At 41.6% G+C, this 15,087-nt stretch overlaps 1 protein-coding gene across 1 annotated transcript in view; it reads left to right on the top strand.

The window, feature by feature from the left end:
- Nucleotides 1-15,087, top strand: part of MAP1S (microtubule associated protein 1S) — a 703,322-nt gene that overhangs the window by 509,677 nt on the left and 178,558 nt on the right. Inside the window, exon 6 of the mRNA XM_044080661.1 lies at nt 8,944-9,182. Coding sequence (XP_043936596.1) covers nt 8,944-9,182 — 239 coding nt within the window. The remainder of the gene's footprint in view (nt 1-8,943; nt 9,183-15,087) is intronic.

The following is a 15,087-nucleotide window of genomic DNA, read 5'->3' as shown; positions in this document are numbered from 1 at the left end:
CAATAATGACTCACTAATTACAACAATTATCACTTCAAATAAATTGACAATTAATGTATTGTTAAAAATATTCATAGTTAAAAAATACTTTATTAAAAACACATAAGTATCACAAAAAACTACCCCACATAAAATAGTAACTAACTGGTGTTGTGTATAATCAAATAACTTATTATAATTAACTATGTATATACATGACATATCAAATACATTAAATACTTAAATAAAATATATTTGTTAAAATTAAAATGTATTTGTATTGTAGTTATGGTACTGATAATGTACAAATATTAAATGTTTAATTTAATAATATACCATATAGTATATTGATTGATTTTATTTGTATTATCCTTATAGGGGTGTGTATCCCAAAATATGCCTTAATCTCAAGAATGGCTTGATTGACACAAACTCATTTAACCCTGGATGTGAGTGTGCATTTAGTTTAAATTGCCATTTAATTTCACAAACATCTAAATGAAATTCAGTGACTCTACCTTGTGGATCTTTTTCTAGTTGTTGTATAATACAAAACTTAAAATGATGATCATTATGCGTTATAATATGCCTTGCCAAGGCATTTGAAGGTTTTTTATGTTGGATATCCAATATGTGTTCCTTTATTCTTTCTCTAAAAGCCCTACATGTCTTTCCAACATAAAAGGCAGTGCATGACTGACATACGGCAATATATACCACATTGACAGAATAACAATCAAAGTGTCCCATAATGTTAATAGGTATGTTGTTAATAACCAATCTCTTGCCAGTCGTCATAATATGCCTACACGTCAAGCATCTTCCACATTTAAAATTTCCTTTAGTCTTATTATTGTTGGAACCATTGTTTAATGTACATGTTTATAACATCTTTTTAAATGTTATATCTCTACGAAAAATGAATTTAATTTGACGAGCAGCAAATTCCTGAAACTCCTTTAACCTACAAAAGGATTCCCAATTCTTTTCTATAATACTTCTAACAAATTCGGCGTCTGCATTGTAGGTCAAAACAAACAAAAAATTCCCTTTTGATATAAAATCATCACTGTTTTGTTCCATTGTGCCACTAAAAAGTTCCACATTATTTTTAAGAATCGGTAGAATAATGCCCTTATCTCTTTTAAAGAGTATTTCATTCATGATTTCATCACATAAAATTCTGGGGTAACCCCTATTAAAAAATAATTGTGCTATAAATTCCAATTCATTTACAAAATCAGACATTTCGCTCACCATGCGGGCCGCTCTCACCATTTGTCCCTTGACAATAGCTCTTTTTTGGTGTTTGGGGTGCCAACTATCATAATGAAGATATGAATTGGAAAATGTGGATTTTCTATATATGTTTGAAACCAGGCATCCCTTTTCTTGAACAAATGCTAAACTCACATCCAAATATGTTACTTTGTCTTTTTGTATATTATAAGTAAATTTTAAAAACCAAGCAGTTTGATTAATATAATCCATAAAGGCCTCTAATGCTAACCTTTGACCTTGCCAAATTATAAAAATATCGTCCAAAAACCGTGTAAAATTTAATAAATGGACGATATTCACTGTTGAAAACATAATTGTTCTCCCAAAAGGCTATTACGTAATTGGCATAAGTGGGGGCACAAGCGGCCCCCATAGCAACACCTGTATTTTGTTTGAAATAACGTTCTTCAAAAAACAAAAAGTTATTATGTAAGACCAATTCCAGACTACAGGACATGCAAATATACTCTTATATGATCTATTGAACCTTCACCAGGATCCTCTCACCCTGTCTCAACATCTGAGCTGGGTTAGATTCTACAAAATCTAGGTTTCACTGTCAATCATGTAAAGTCCCAAATGACCACATCACAATATCTTGTTTTCTTGGGGTGCAGGATAAGAACAGAGCATTCAGGGTTGACTTATTCTTCAATAAAAGTACATCTTTCTGCCATCTCTTCTTGCCTTCCCCTGACTATTCCCCTGGCTTCCAGGCTAGATGTCAGGCGGTTTCTGAAAGGGATCCTCCATATCAGGCCTCCTCATAAGCCCATTCCCCTACCTTGGAACCTTAACTTTGTGCTGGAAAAACTTACATTAGCTCCCTTTGAGGTAGCCGATTCTTCCACTCTCAAGTTTTATACTTGTAAAACAGTCTTGCTAGTAGTTCTCACTTCTGCCAGGAGGGTGTCTGAGATAAAGCCTGTATGGCCTCACTCCCCGACCTTGTCTTCCATAAAGACAGGATTTCCCTAAGGACTAACCCCTCCTTCATGCCAAAAGTAGTTAGAGGTCTCCCTAAGTCAGACCATTAACTTGTCTGTGTTTTACCCATAGCCACAGAACTCCTCAGAAAGAACCTTGTCTTTCTTGGATGTTCATAGACAACTGAGGTTCTACTTAGACAAGACCAAATCCCTCTGGCAGTCTGATCAGCTTTTTGTCTGCTTTCATCCCAGAGCCCTAGGAAAGGCCGTGTCTAAACCTCTTGGATTTCTAAAGCTATTGCCTTTTGCTACTGCTGTGATGGGGAAACAGTTGGACTCGTCTGTCAAATCCCATTCCACCAGAGCAGTTTCCTCTTCAGCATCCTCTTTCAAAGGCATTGATTACTCATCTCTTCTGGAGGCAGCAACTTGGTCCTCTGTACATACCTTCACCAAGCATTACAAATTGGACTCCATCTTAAGGGCTACAGCAGCATTTGCTAGGTCTATTCTGCAGGATGTCCTAGACTCTGCTCCTGCACCTGCCACCCACACCACTATGTAGAGAGCTTTGGTACTCTCTCTAAAGTGAAGAATACTACAGCATGAGAATAGAAGGACATAGAATAGTTGTGTAAGAACTTACCATAACCATAGATTTCCTTCTCTTCCATGTTGCAGTATTCAGTCCCACCCACCTACTCCCCTCTCTTGCCCATATTGTAAACTGTGTCCTTCCCCTGACTACTGACCTTGTCTGGGAGGGGGGTTTATTACCTTTTACTACTCTTTTTTTCTGAGGGCTTTTTTTATGCCACAGCCAGTTCTGATTTGGGTATGTGCAGACATCACAGATATAGCTGATGTCAGTTTATGGCTCTGACATGCAATGTCGCACATACCCCTGCATTCAAGACTTTGGCATACTGGACGGATGTCTGGTACTGCAGGCAGCATCTCCCTAAAGTGAAGAATACTGTAACATGGAAGAGAAGAACATGTATGGTTATGGAAAGTTCTTACACAGCTATTCTTTCTTGATATTACTATTATACTTAACCTGTCCTTGTTTACCAACAGAGTTCCTTAACTTCTCAGCAGGGCATCATAAATTCCAACTCCGATATCTTGTATCCCCAAGCTTTAAAATGTGTGTAAAGCATACTAATTTCTTCCTGGAAAACAATCACTAGTGCAAAGCCTAGAGGTGCACAACATTTGTCCTTTTACTATATTCATAAAAACGTGCTTGGGATGCATGCTATCCCTAGCAAGCCGACTGTTCTTCCAACACAGTTTCTTAAACATTCTAGTCTCAATTTCTACATTACATCCCATGTAAATTCTAATGTCCAAGAGGTCAATCACATCCTTAGACACGTGTGATGTAAACTTTAGAAAGTTAGTACTCCCTTCCAAGTACTATATAAAAAGCCTCAATTCTTCATTACTGTTCCTTAAATTAAAAATGTCATCCACAAATCTCTTGTAAAAGGCCAGATGTTCCTTCCATTGATTTTGTTGGCTAAATATCACTTCATCCTCCCAGTTTCCAATAGGAAATTTGCATAGGTATTGGCGCAGGCAGTACCCATAGTAACACCCCAGTGTTGCCAAAAATCTGATTACAGAATAAGAATATACTATTTTCCAATACATATCTTAAAAGCAAATCCATCTGTAACATCTGTGTAGGACACACTCCCTCATATTTCCATATAAAGCTTCTCAACGCTTCCAACCCAAACTCATTCGGGATGACTGTAAACAAGCTATTAACATCCAATGCGACTAACAAGGGACTCAAGATTTTGTCTGCATAAATCCAGAAAGCTCAGATAAGTTTGCTGAATCCTTAAGCACAGCTGAGGGCCACAGACAGAACTGCTCTCAAATTCTTCTCTAACCATTGTGAAATATGTTCTGTAACCTAGCCCCTTCCCGAAACAATCTCCCTGAAGGGAGGGTCAACTCTATCTTTATGTATTTTAGGTAATCCTTTGACTGGAATGACCATATGTTCCACAAAGAAAAAATCGCACATCTCCTTTGCTCAGCATATCCTCCAACCTCCTAACTTCACCACTGATCCTCATTCTTTCAGTGGCTGAGATCTTCCAATAATTCTCTTCTTCCAGTAACTCATTTTCTCTCTGAGTCAAAGGATTACCTAAAATCCATAAAGATAGAGTTGACCCCTCCCTTCAGGGAGATTGTTTCGGGAAGGGGTTGGGTTGCCGAACATATTTCACAATAGTTAGAGTAGAATTTGAGAGTAGTTCTGTCTGTGGCCCCTGCTGTGTTTAAGGATTCAGCACACTTATCTGAGCTTTCTGGATTTATGCAGACAGTCTTAGGAGTCCCTTGTTGGTCACATTGGATGTTAATAGCTTGTTTACAGTCATCCTAAATGAGCTTGGGTTGGAAGCATTGAGAAGCTTTATATGGAAATATGGGTGAGTGGGTCCTCCACAGATGCTAGATTGATTTGCATTTAAGACTTGTATTGAAACTGATATATTCTGTGATCAGATTTTTTTGGCAACACTTTGGGCATAGCTATGGGTATTGCCTGCGCTGATACCTATGCAGATTTGGTATTGGCAAACTGGGTGGATGAAGTGATACTTGGCCAACAAAATAAAATGAAGGAACATGTAGTCTTTTGCAAGAGATTTGTGGATGACTTTTTTATTTTACAGGATGGCAATGAAGACTTGAGGCTTTATTTGGAAGCGAGTACTACAAGTTTACATCACGTGTCTAAGGATGTAATTGACTTCTTGGGTATTAGAATTTACATGTGATGAAATGGAGAAATTGAGACTAGTGTTTAAGCAACTGTGTTGGAAGAACAGTCTTCTTTCTAGGGATAGCATGCATCCCAAGCATGTTTTTCTGAATATAGTAAAAGGACAAATGTGCACCTCTAGTAAAAGAACCACTGTGCACCTCTAGATTTTGCACTAATGATTCTGTTTTCCAGGAAGAAATTAGTATGCTTTATGCACACTTTAAAGCTCGGGGATATAAGATATTGGAGTTGGAATTTATGATGACCCAGTCTGAGAAGTTAAGGAACTCCATCGGTAAACCCTGGTATGGAAAACAAGGACAGGCTGCAATAGTAATATCAAGAAGTTTTGTAATGTAATAAAAACTGGAAAATGCTATTAACAGATTAACATTTGAAGGAGAATTTTGGGGAAGCAGTCATTTAGTTTTAAGAATAACTTTAACATCAAGTGGTTATTGTGTTAAAAATAAATGTGCTGAGAGGGTTCCTTTTTTTTTTTTTTTTTTTTTTAGATCGGTGCGTTTCCCTGTAGTGAAAGTAAAGTGTGCAGATACACCAGTACGGAAGACTTTCTGTCATCCAGTAACTAAGAAGATATACCGACCAGCTTTATATGCAGATTGCCGTACTAAAGATGTTTACTTAGCTCAATGTTTGCTGTGTACGTGTTTTTATGTAGGGAAAATTAATAGGATGCTAAAAGAGCACGTCCTGCAACATGAGTGATGTTCGACTTTCATGTAAGCATAGCCCAATTGCCCAACACGTGAAGAATAATCCTGGACACTTTTTTTTTTTTTTATGGTATTGCAGATGCAAAGAAAGTTGACAGGGAGGTGATTTTATTAATTCAACAGAACTCTTTGAATTATTGTGGATAGCTGATTTGCGAGCTGATCACATTCCGGGACTTAATGACATGCTTCCTTTAAAACCAGTCCTGAAAAGGGGGGGGGGGGGCGTAGGTTGCGGAGTTGATTGGTTGGTTTATGATTTAAGAAGCAGACAGTGTCGACAGAATGGTGGATCTGAATAAGGGCATTTGAGCCTGAAAGCTAATCCTTTCTAACAGACTTATTTGATTTTAATAGTCCTGTTTTTAAATAAAGTTTTTTAGTTAATGTGGCACAGCATGGTGGCCCTGATCAATTGATATTAAAAAGCCAAGTGAAGTTCATACTGTATCAGAAACCCTAAAATCAGAACTTGAAGATTTCAAGCAAACTAAGCAGCAGATTAAAGCACAAGAGAAGGCAATTACTTTACACAATATACTGGCTCAGTTGTAAGCAAAATGTGAATCGCTAAAATTATGCATTGTCAGATTACAGCAGCAGACCATCCAGTTTCAGCAGGCAGTTCAGGATCTTTCAGAGCAGAGGCCTCAAACTCCATCAAAAGGTTAGCTATGTAATCAAAAGGTATTCTTTACTTAAATATCTGGTGTGTTCATGCTCTTTTTGCCCAAATTTCATTTTTCAGCAGAGTAACATCTTTTTAAGTCTAGACTCTTCAGTTAAGCGTACACAGTACCAAATCATTATAAAGATACCATAGAAAAAGAGGAAATCACTGCTAGAAACTTCTCCAGTGACTGCTTACACTGCTTTTTAAGGTTTAAGTGTTCGGCAAACTGTTAGCACCTCTAATACAAAACTGGTCAGTCTTGCTTTACTTCAAATTTGACAGAACCTTTAAGTATGTTTGTATAAATGTAGTGAACTGACTGTGACAAATATAGTTCAGCAGAACCAGGTCCAATAAGACCATAGTATCTTGCCAGGTAGATACCATTCCTGTACTCTATTGACCCTATTTGCTTCTCTGTTGGAGCAGGCAACTTCCTGTCAGGTTGCGAGCCCTGTCGCTTATTCGCTCCTTCATTGAAAATCCTGTTCTGTTTGCTGACGTAAAAAGCAATAGTCTGGCAGTAGAGAGGAGGCCATTGCCTGATTCTGCTGACTTCCCTCCGTGTGTAGAGCTAGAGCCTGCACGGAAGTTCTCTTGAACTTCAAACTCATGCATGCATTGTGAGGCATGGGTGCAGACATATTTGACTTCCTTTGTACTGACAGCACTGCTGGTAATGTGTCTCTGTAAATTCATATCTTGCAGGTGCAACAGCCTCTGCTCCATTTAGGTGCCATCAGAGTGGTGGGGCAGAGCTCCCCTCTACCTGGATGAGCAAGTTGACCATAGGTAACTCACTCATCCTCCTTGCTGAATTGCCTGTAACACTGATTTGGATCACAGTCCGGGTTTATCCCCACAATGCCATAGGGTTGGCTTCTGCAAACTCTCTAATGTGAACTTTACTACAGTGCTCTGGAAGATTTCACTGGTGTGTGTTCTGTCAAACTTATGGATATCATTACCAATTCAGATCACATCTACTTTACTTTGTAAACTTAAGCAACAGATTGTTTACACATTCACAGGATTTATTTTTCTGTAGTTGCTAATACACTGTATTGAACTGTGCTTTCTTTATTGTATAGTTCCGTTTCAGTCCACTGCATCAGTAGCAATTTCACAGAGTAAGGCATCTTGTTTGAAGTAGCTCTTTCTCTCTCTTAACCAGAAGTTGGTATTTTTTAGGAGGAAAAGGGGGCAAAACACTAAGGGGGTTGTTCAGCTTTGGAAGGCACATTTTTGACAAGTGCCCTATTTGCAGAAATTGCTGTCAATATTACAGACCACAAATCTTGGAACCAAAGTATTTTAGGCTTGGCCTGTGTATTTTTTTTCCTTTCTTGACTGGTTTTGTAACAGTATGTCTAGTTTCTTTGTTTGATGTACTTGTGCTCCCACCAAGTGGCCAACATGGAACACACTTAAGAAGAGTGGTTGAAAACATGCCAAATCTTATTGATCCAGATGTTTCAGTGGAAGTTTTGTTTTCCCAGTATCTAGCTGTAGAAGGGCTCATAAATTAGCTTATATTTTAAATTTTCTATAACTTTTTGTTCTTGTATACTTTTTTAAATTTCTTTGTACCAAAGTAGTTGAAACAGGATCCCTGGGTCTGTTACTTTCAGAATGTACACGTGATTGAATGGGAACAAGTGTATTTAGCCATCTCTAGACTACAAGATGCTTTCCTATTTCAGAATCTGTATCCGAAATATTAGTTTTTTTGATGAGGGGATTTCTTAAAATAGGTGGAAATAAAGTATCTCGTTTGTCATGGACACTTCTCTGTCTTGGGGAGGTTGTCATGCAGATTACGTATTCACTTGAGTGCTCAGTCCAAAACCTCTGTGTTAAAGTTGAACCAAGTCCACAATATCTCCTCTGTCAAGTTGGGAGTATCTGGCTCAGCACAGGTCTACATCTGATGCTTGAACTAATTGTGGTGTGCATGGTAACTGTCTTCATTAGGCAGTAATTCAGCTCTAGAAGAGGAAGCTGCTATTTGTGTGACCAGAAGAAATGACCATTAAGCCTCATTAGTATTGAAAGGTCACTTGTGTGAGGCTGTAAAGGTTTTAAATGTTTGTGAAAAGCTGTTATGAGGCATGCTGATGAGTAGTAGTATCACCAAGTGTGAGCAGTTACTGCATATTGCTGTTATGTTATCCAGGTTGCTATTGTCACAAGCATTTCTTTTACCTGTACCAGGTTATATCCATCAGTGCATTCTTTGTGCTAGTGGAATAACTAAATCAATGTGTTCTAAGTGCTTCAAAGTAACAAGCTTGTAAGTGATTTTCTTTTTGGCATGGGGGATTTGTATAGACTTAATGTTTAATAGGGAGTGATCAGTTAGACATCACAGGATAATGCAGAAGCAAGATGCTGGGTAATTTTATAGGCACTGGACTTGTAACTCACTTATGATTCTGTAAGGCAGAGGTGCCTTAGTGTTTACATTAGTTCACATTTTTTTTCCTTCAGGAAATTATACTTTCACTTGTGTAAAAGGAGTATAATTGGAATTGTTTAATTTGATTTCAGGGCCAGGTGTTGGCAGATCGGCAGCAGGAAGCAGTCCTCCATCTGGATCTCCAGTGTACCTAGAAATGGCTTATATTCCAAATGGTTACAGTGCACAGACTGTGAATGTGGACTTTTTTAAACTGGTTCGTTCATCCTGTTATGTTATTAGTGGGGAGGACCCTTTGAAAGAAAAGACAATGAGACCAATTCTGGATTCTCTCCTAGAAGGCAAAGCACTCTGGGGAAATGATGTTCAGGTAAGCTCCTGTAATCTCAGGCAACTCACTTTGTAGGCTACAGGATTTAAAAAAAATGTTGAAGCAGGATGCAGCGCATGAGAGAAACACGGGCCCAATTATTGATGGGGTGGGAGTGACTAATGAGGTGAGTAGTTTGGCAGTTGATCAAGACAAGCCAGTCTACTGTCAGACTTCAGCATTTCAAATTTCCATTTTGCTTAAGTGACACGGACTTTTTCAATTGAAGCTGGAAAAACGTCATCAGGACATTCAATTCTTTCAGAGAGGAAACTACCAAGTTAAAAAAGCTTATGGAGAATTGTTTTGTATGGCTCACCAGATTGATGATAATTGGACCTCGACCTCTCATCTTACTCCTTGGCAAGAAGCTTTTTTTTCTCCCACTCATGCTGTAGGAGCAGCACTGATGTTTACTGCTGCTTTGTCATCACAACACCTACTAAGTAGTACATCCATCTCTACTCTGGACTATAATTTGACAGGCTGATGTCTGTCATTGAATGCCTCCAGACATCAGTCATGTAATGACATCAGAGTATGGTTGTTTCTTAGCCTATGTACATTCATGTTCATCGTTGCTGGTGCAGTATACATACTCGGAGATAGGAATTAGCTGAAGATGGGCATCTGCATTTCCTGTCTGAGTTATGAAAGCTTGCTGGCCTATGAACTACTGAGTTCTTTCTGCAACTCTGGTATTGGTCTGCTGAGTGGTTAGGGATCAGCTCACTCCATTTTTTTTTTTTTTTTTTTTATGGGAACAGGGATCACCTGTTTCATACCCTCCAAGGCAGCTTCCATAGAGTAAAAAGTAACCAGTGTGGGAGCATTTGTGCTACTTTTGGTAATTTATGTAGAGCAGTTTTCTCTAGTTTCAGTATTTTGATTTGGAAAGTCTAAAAGCTCCTGAGGGTCCACATGTCCTTTAAAAAGCTAAGTTAATGTGTGTGCAGAAGGCAAATTATCCCAATAAATTTTCATTTTCAGTGATTTTAGAGGCAGTAAACACTGTCTTGTAAGCATTACCTACCTTTCCATATGGAAACAATTATCCAGGTAAAATGTGAAGGCCTACTTAGTTCACAGAAAAGCTGCAGGTGTAGAGCAGTAATTGGCAAGAGCCCACCACTAATAGGGTGAAGACAAGAAACACAAATACAGAGTGAATGAAAAAGCTGAATGTGAAGGATACTGTTGGCAGGGAATGAGGCCTTATTGACCCTGTCAGGCCTGCACTGGCAACATTTTTCTGCTGGTTCCCCTCCTACTCTTATTCTCTCCAGAGGTAGTTAATGGAGTTGTCACTTACTGATATGCAAGCATTTGAGGAGGTGCCTAAGTTATCTGGGTCTGCATCCATCCCTTGAAAGTCTGTGCCCCCTCCCCCAAACTTGTGTGAAATTTTAGACATGCCTGCTTGAAGAGTTGAACAACTTTTTTAGACTTTTCTGGGAAGCAGCTCTGCATATGGGAGGAGGTTACTTTCACCAGAGAAGTAGGCTTGGACAGCTTGGAGCTCTTATCCATGTCTACATAGGCCCGTTGGTCTTTGATTATAAGAAGTTCATTGGGAGAGGGGCAAGGGGCATCCTGGTAAGGAATAAACCCACTGGCATTGCAACAGTGTCAGGGATCCCTCTTGCTTCCAGAAAGAAGGCCAGCTCCACCCCAGAATTCCTCAGACCTGGAGTTAGTATGGGAGAGTGACTCATCCTACTGTTTCCAGATTTCATCACCTAGAAGAGAATTTCTTTAGTCTTCCTTCTGGAGGATGTTTGTCAGGAAGACTTTTGAACCTCATGAGGGAGCATTTCCAATGAGACTCTAAGGAGGTGTTTGTATCTTAGAAGCATTGCTGAGCTCTTAACGGTGATCAAGAATCCAACACCCCTGATGGTCCCTAGACTGTTAAAGTAAACATATATCAGCCGCAACTTTTATTCACTTGCAAAAAAAATAATAAATTGGCTGCAAAAAAAATAATCAATTGGTGTGAATGTGTCAGGTTACTTGCAGATGACTGTAAGAACCAGTTGTAGATTTGGCAGTCATTGTTTAAGAAACTGTGGAGGGTGGTCTCAGATGGAGCAAAAACTCTAAATATTTCCTAAGGACAACAGCAAGAGCAGAGGCTTGGGGCATTTTGGGAAGACCTTTACACCTCTTCCTCTGCGGCATGTAGAGTTTATTAATTGCCAGATGCACGTAAGTATTGGTGGTGAGATCCTCAAGCATATTAAGGACATGACTTCAAAAATTACAGATGAGAGTTTGAAATAGTGTCCCCAGATTTCCTCAAGCTGCCTTTATAGTGGGTTACCATGCCATTATATTTCAGTGCATTCTTGTAGCTAGAAAGTAGGAGCCGGGTGAATAAGATACTCTTGGTTAAGGTTACATCCTATACCACAGGAATGCAGAGGGTCTGCTGCTGTAAGTTTCTCTGGAAAATATGCTTTTCTTCTGGAGATCTTCAAAAAGCTGTAAGATGAGGGCAAAACTATGGGGGCTGTGAATGAGTTGCTTCATCCACCAATTCGAAGATGTAAGCAAAAATACCTAATTAAACAAAAAACCTGGAAAAGACCAATGTTAAGTTGTCTGTCTCGCCTTCATTCTTGCTGGATGGGTTCGGAGCCGATCCTCGGCTCTGACTCTGCCAATACTAAAGCTCGAGAGCTAATTCCCCTATATCCCACAATGCTAGGCAGTAACTACTCTGATCTCGTTTGCCGCTATAGCTGACGAGGTGCTTTTCTACCGGCTCAGGCAGGTTAGTCAAAGATTTAATTCTAAAATCTTCTATCTTAGACCCCTAGTACTCTTTTTTCACTAAAACCTTTAGTTTTAAATACCCCTTTACCTGGTTCGACAACTTTGTTGCCCTTAATTCCTTCTTTTATTTACCACTTTAGTTTTAGGCCTTAGGCCCCTTCTAGTCACCTTGTGTAACTGGTATTTTATTTTAATTAAGGCCTGTGTGTGTGTGTGTGTGTGTGTGTGTGTGTGTGTGTGTGTGTGTGTGTGTGTGTGTGTGTGTTTCTTGGACCCTTTATTATGTCCAAGGAATCTAAGGTCTCAGGCTTCAAGAAGTGTGACTCGTGCTGTCATAAAATGTCTGACAGACTGTCACACGTATTGTGTGTATTGCCTGGGACCTTTGCACCTGCAGGACTCTTGTACTGTTTGTCATGGTTTTAGCCCTAGAGTCCTGTAGGAACGCAAGAATAAATTAATCTTGCGGGGCTTATTAAAGCCTGAAGGCCCCCCCGACTCAGTCTGTGTCGGGGAAGCCTTCTAAAACTAACGGTCAGCTCCAGTTTCTGAGTCGACTTCTGCAAAGGTAAAGTCTGCTTCGACATCGGCTCCGGCCGGAGCCCATGTTTCCAAGCCTCATACTGTTACCTCGGCTCCTGCTGGAGCCGAGGCTGATAAAACTCCGTTGGCTCCGATACTCTTATCGGAGCCACATTCTAGGAAGAGATCTAGATCCCCCTCTATCGGCTCCGTGCACTTGGCGCCAGGATCCCCTCTTCTTTCTGAACGGAGCCATAAAACTCATTCCTCACGGTCTTCCAGGCTATCTGACTACGATTTGCAAAGGGTAGTGAGTAGACTTCTCAAGTCCGAGGCACTGGCCCAAATGCTGCATAGCCCGACTCAGCAGTCAGTGGCTAGTTCCGTTCCCCAATATATTCCTCCTCCGACTCCTTTGAGTTAGGGCTTGTCGGAGCCATGACTGTCGGTGCGTCTGATCAGATACCTTCCCTTTCGGCTCAGTCATCTGCTCCGATCTCCTCCTTGGAGGGATCTCGGCGCCGAGCTTCCCTCGTCGGCTCCGAGGGAGCGAGTGGCATCGGACCCTTGTCCGACCCCGCTCTCCCTCTCAGGGCTTCGGCGCTGGTGAGTTCGGCTCCGACATCGGCTTCGGAGCCGTCCCTGTCGGTGCCGAGGGAGGTCCTTGTCTCTTCGGAGCGGGGACCTCTGGCCTTGCCTGACGGGGGTGCCTTTGAGGTCATGCGGAGCGTGTTAGAACCAGGGTCTGCCCCACAGTCGGCTCCTTCAGCCCCTCCATCTACAGTGCCTGCGGTGATTTCTACCCACCCCCTTGCCTTAGACCGCAGAGAGCCAACTCCTCAAGTTTCCCCATTGGGAATTTCCTCCTCTTCGGAGGCCTCTCCTGACCCGGTAGGAGATCCCCCTAGGAAGAGGCAGTGCAAGAGGAAGCACATTGACTCCCGAGTCTATCACCTCTGACACTAACTTAGAGGAATCTGAAGGTTCCCCTCGATCCCCCTCTGAGGATGTCTCCTTTGCTGACATCCTTGAGATCCTGAAACATAAGGGGAACTGGCCAGCCCTTAACCCTTCGGAGGATGAGTCAGTGTATCTTGAGGCGTTTGGCTCTCGCCCTTCTACCTCCTGGGTGTCCCCTCCCTTTGACCCCCTTATGGAAGTGGTGGCAAGGAAGGCTTGGACGGCTCCTGATTCAGTGGAACCCACCCCGAGGAGACCATCTAAATTTATTACTGCCCCTAGAGATAAAGATTTTTTATCCAAAGGTGTCCCTGTTGATGCCATGGTGGTGGCTGCGGCCACTAAGGAGAAGTTAGCCGATCATTCGGTTCCTGTCCATCCTAATAAGGAATCTAGGACCATGGACACTTACGGCAAGCGGATGTTCTCATCAGCGACCTTTTCAATGCGGTCGCTGAACTACTTATGCCACTTCACTCGTCTCCAGAGAGATTTACTCAAGGATATGGGTGAAGTGATAAAGGATCCTACAGCTGAGGGGTTCCAAGACGGAATGAACTCCCAGTTGGCAACCCTGAATTCCATCGTTAACTCCTCCATGCGGCTGGTCTCATATGCTGCGGATGGAGCAAGTAGAGCCGCAGGCACAGGTGTTGCCTTACGACGTCACGCCTGGATGCGGCTGTGCAACTTTGCGGACCCTTTCAAGGCGTCCTTCACCAATTCTCCCTTTGATGGATCATCCTTGTTTGGTCCGCAGGTGAAGGATACATTGACCAGGTGTGAGGTAGAAGGTAAGACTCTCTCTGCCGTAGGAGTCCGTTTTTCTACCCCTTCTAGACCCTATACCCAAAGGTCAGAGGGGAGGAAAGATGTGGTTCCGTAAACAATCCCAGGGAGTCTCATCTGACGCACAAGGTCGATTCCCCTCTAGAGGCAGAGGGGAATAATAATAGACGCCGCCCTAGAGGCAGAGGAGGTCCGCAAAACCAGAGTAGCAGAGAAATGTTCTCTGATAAACCCTTTCAGCATCCCTGAGGGGCTGCCCGGCTGTCCACCTTCGGAGGCAGTCGGGGGAAGGTTATCCCTGTACCCAAACGCCTGGCTTTCCCTTACTCAAGACAAATGGGTACAGTCGATCATATCCGAGGGTTACAAAATTCCCTTTATTCACATCCCATCCCAACCCAAAAGATCCCTTCCAGACGTTCCACCCGATCTAAGGGAACAAGCAGCATTAGAAATTTCAAAGCTGCTATCAAAAAGAGCTATCCAATCAGTCCCAGCAGACCAGCAAGGATCCGGAATCTACTCCAAATTCTTTTTAGTACCAAAAAAAACAGGGGACTGGAGACCCATACTGGATCTCAGCTACTTAAACAGGTATGTCAGGAAAACAAAATTCCGGATGGTCACGCTACAGTCCATTCTACCCTTCTTGGGTCAGGACAATTGGATGCGCTCGATAGATCTTCAGGACGCGTACTACCACATCAAGATGAACAGATACTCCAGGAGATATCTCCGCTTCAGGCTGGGAGCCAGTCACTACCAGTTCAGGGCCATGCCCTTTGGTCTCACTACAGCCCCCTGTGTGTTTACCAAATGAATGGCAGTGGTCGCGGCTCACTTGAGACGTCAAGGA

Source organism: Protopterus annectens, chromosome 8.part0 (genome assembly GCF_019279795.1).
Source record: "Protopterus annectens isolate FY-2018-M chromosome 8.part0, PAN1.0, whole genome shotgun sequence".
Lineage (NCBI taxonomy): Eukaryota > Metazoa > Chordata > Ceratodontiformes > Protopteridae > Protopterus > Protopterus annectens.
The sequence above is the reverse complement of the archived record's forward strand: the minus strand, read 5'-3'. Positions and strand labels throughout refer to the sequence as shown.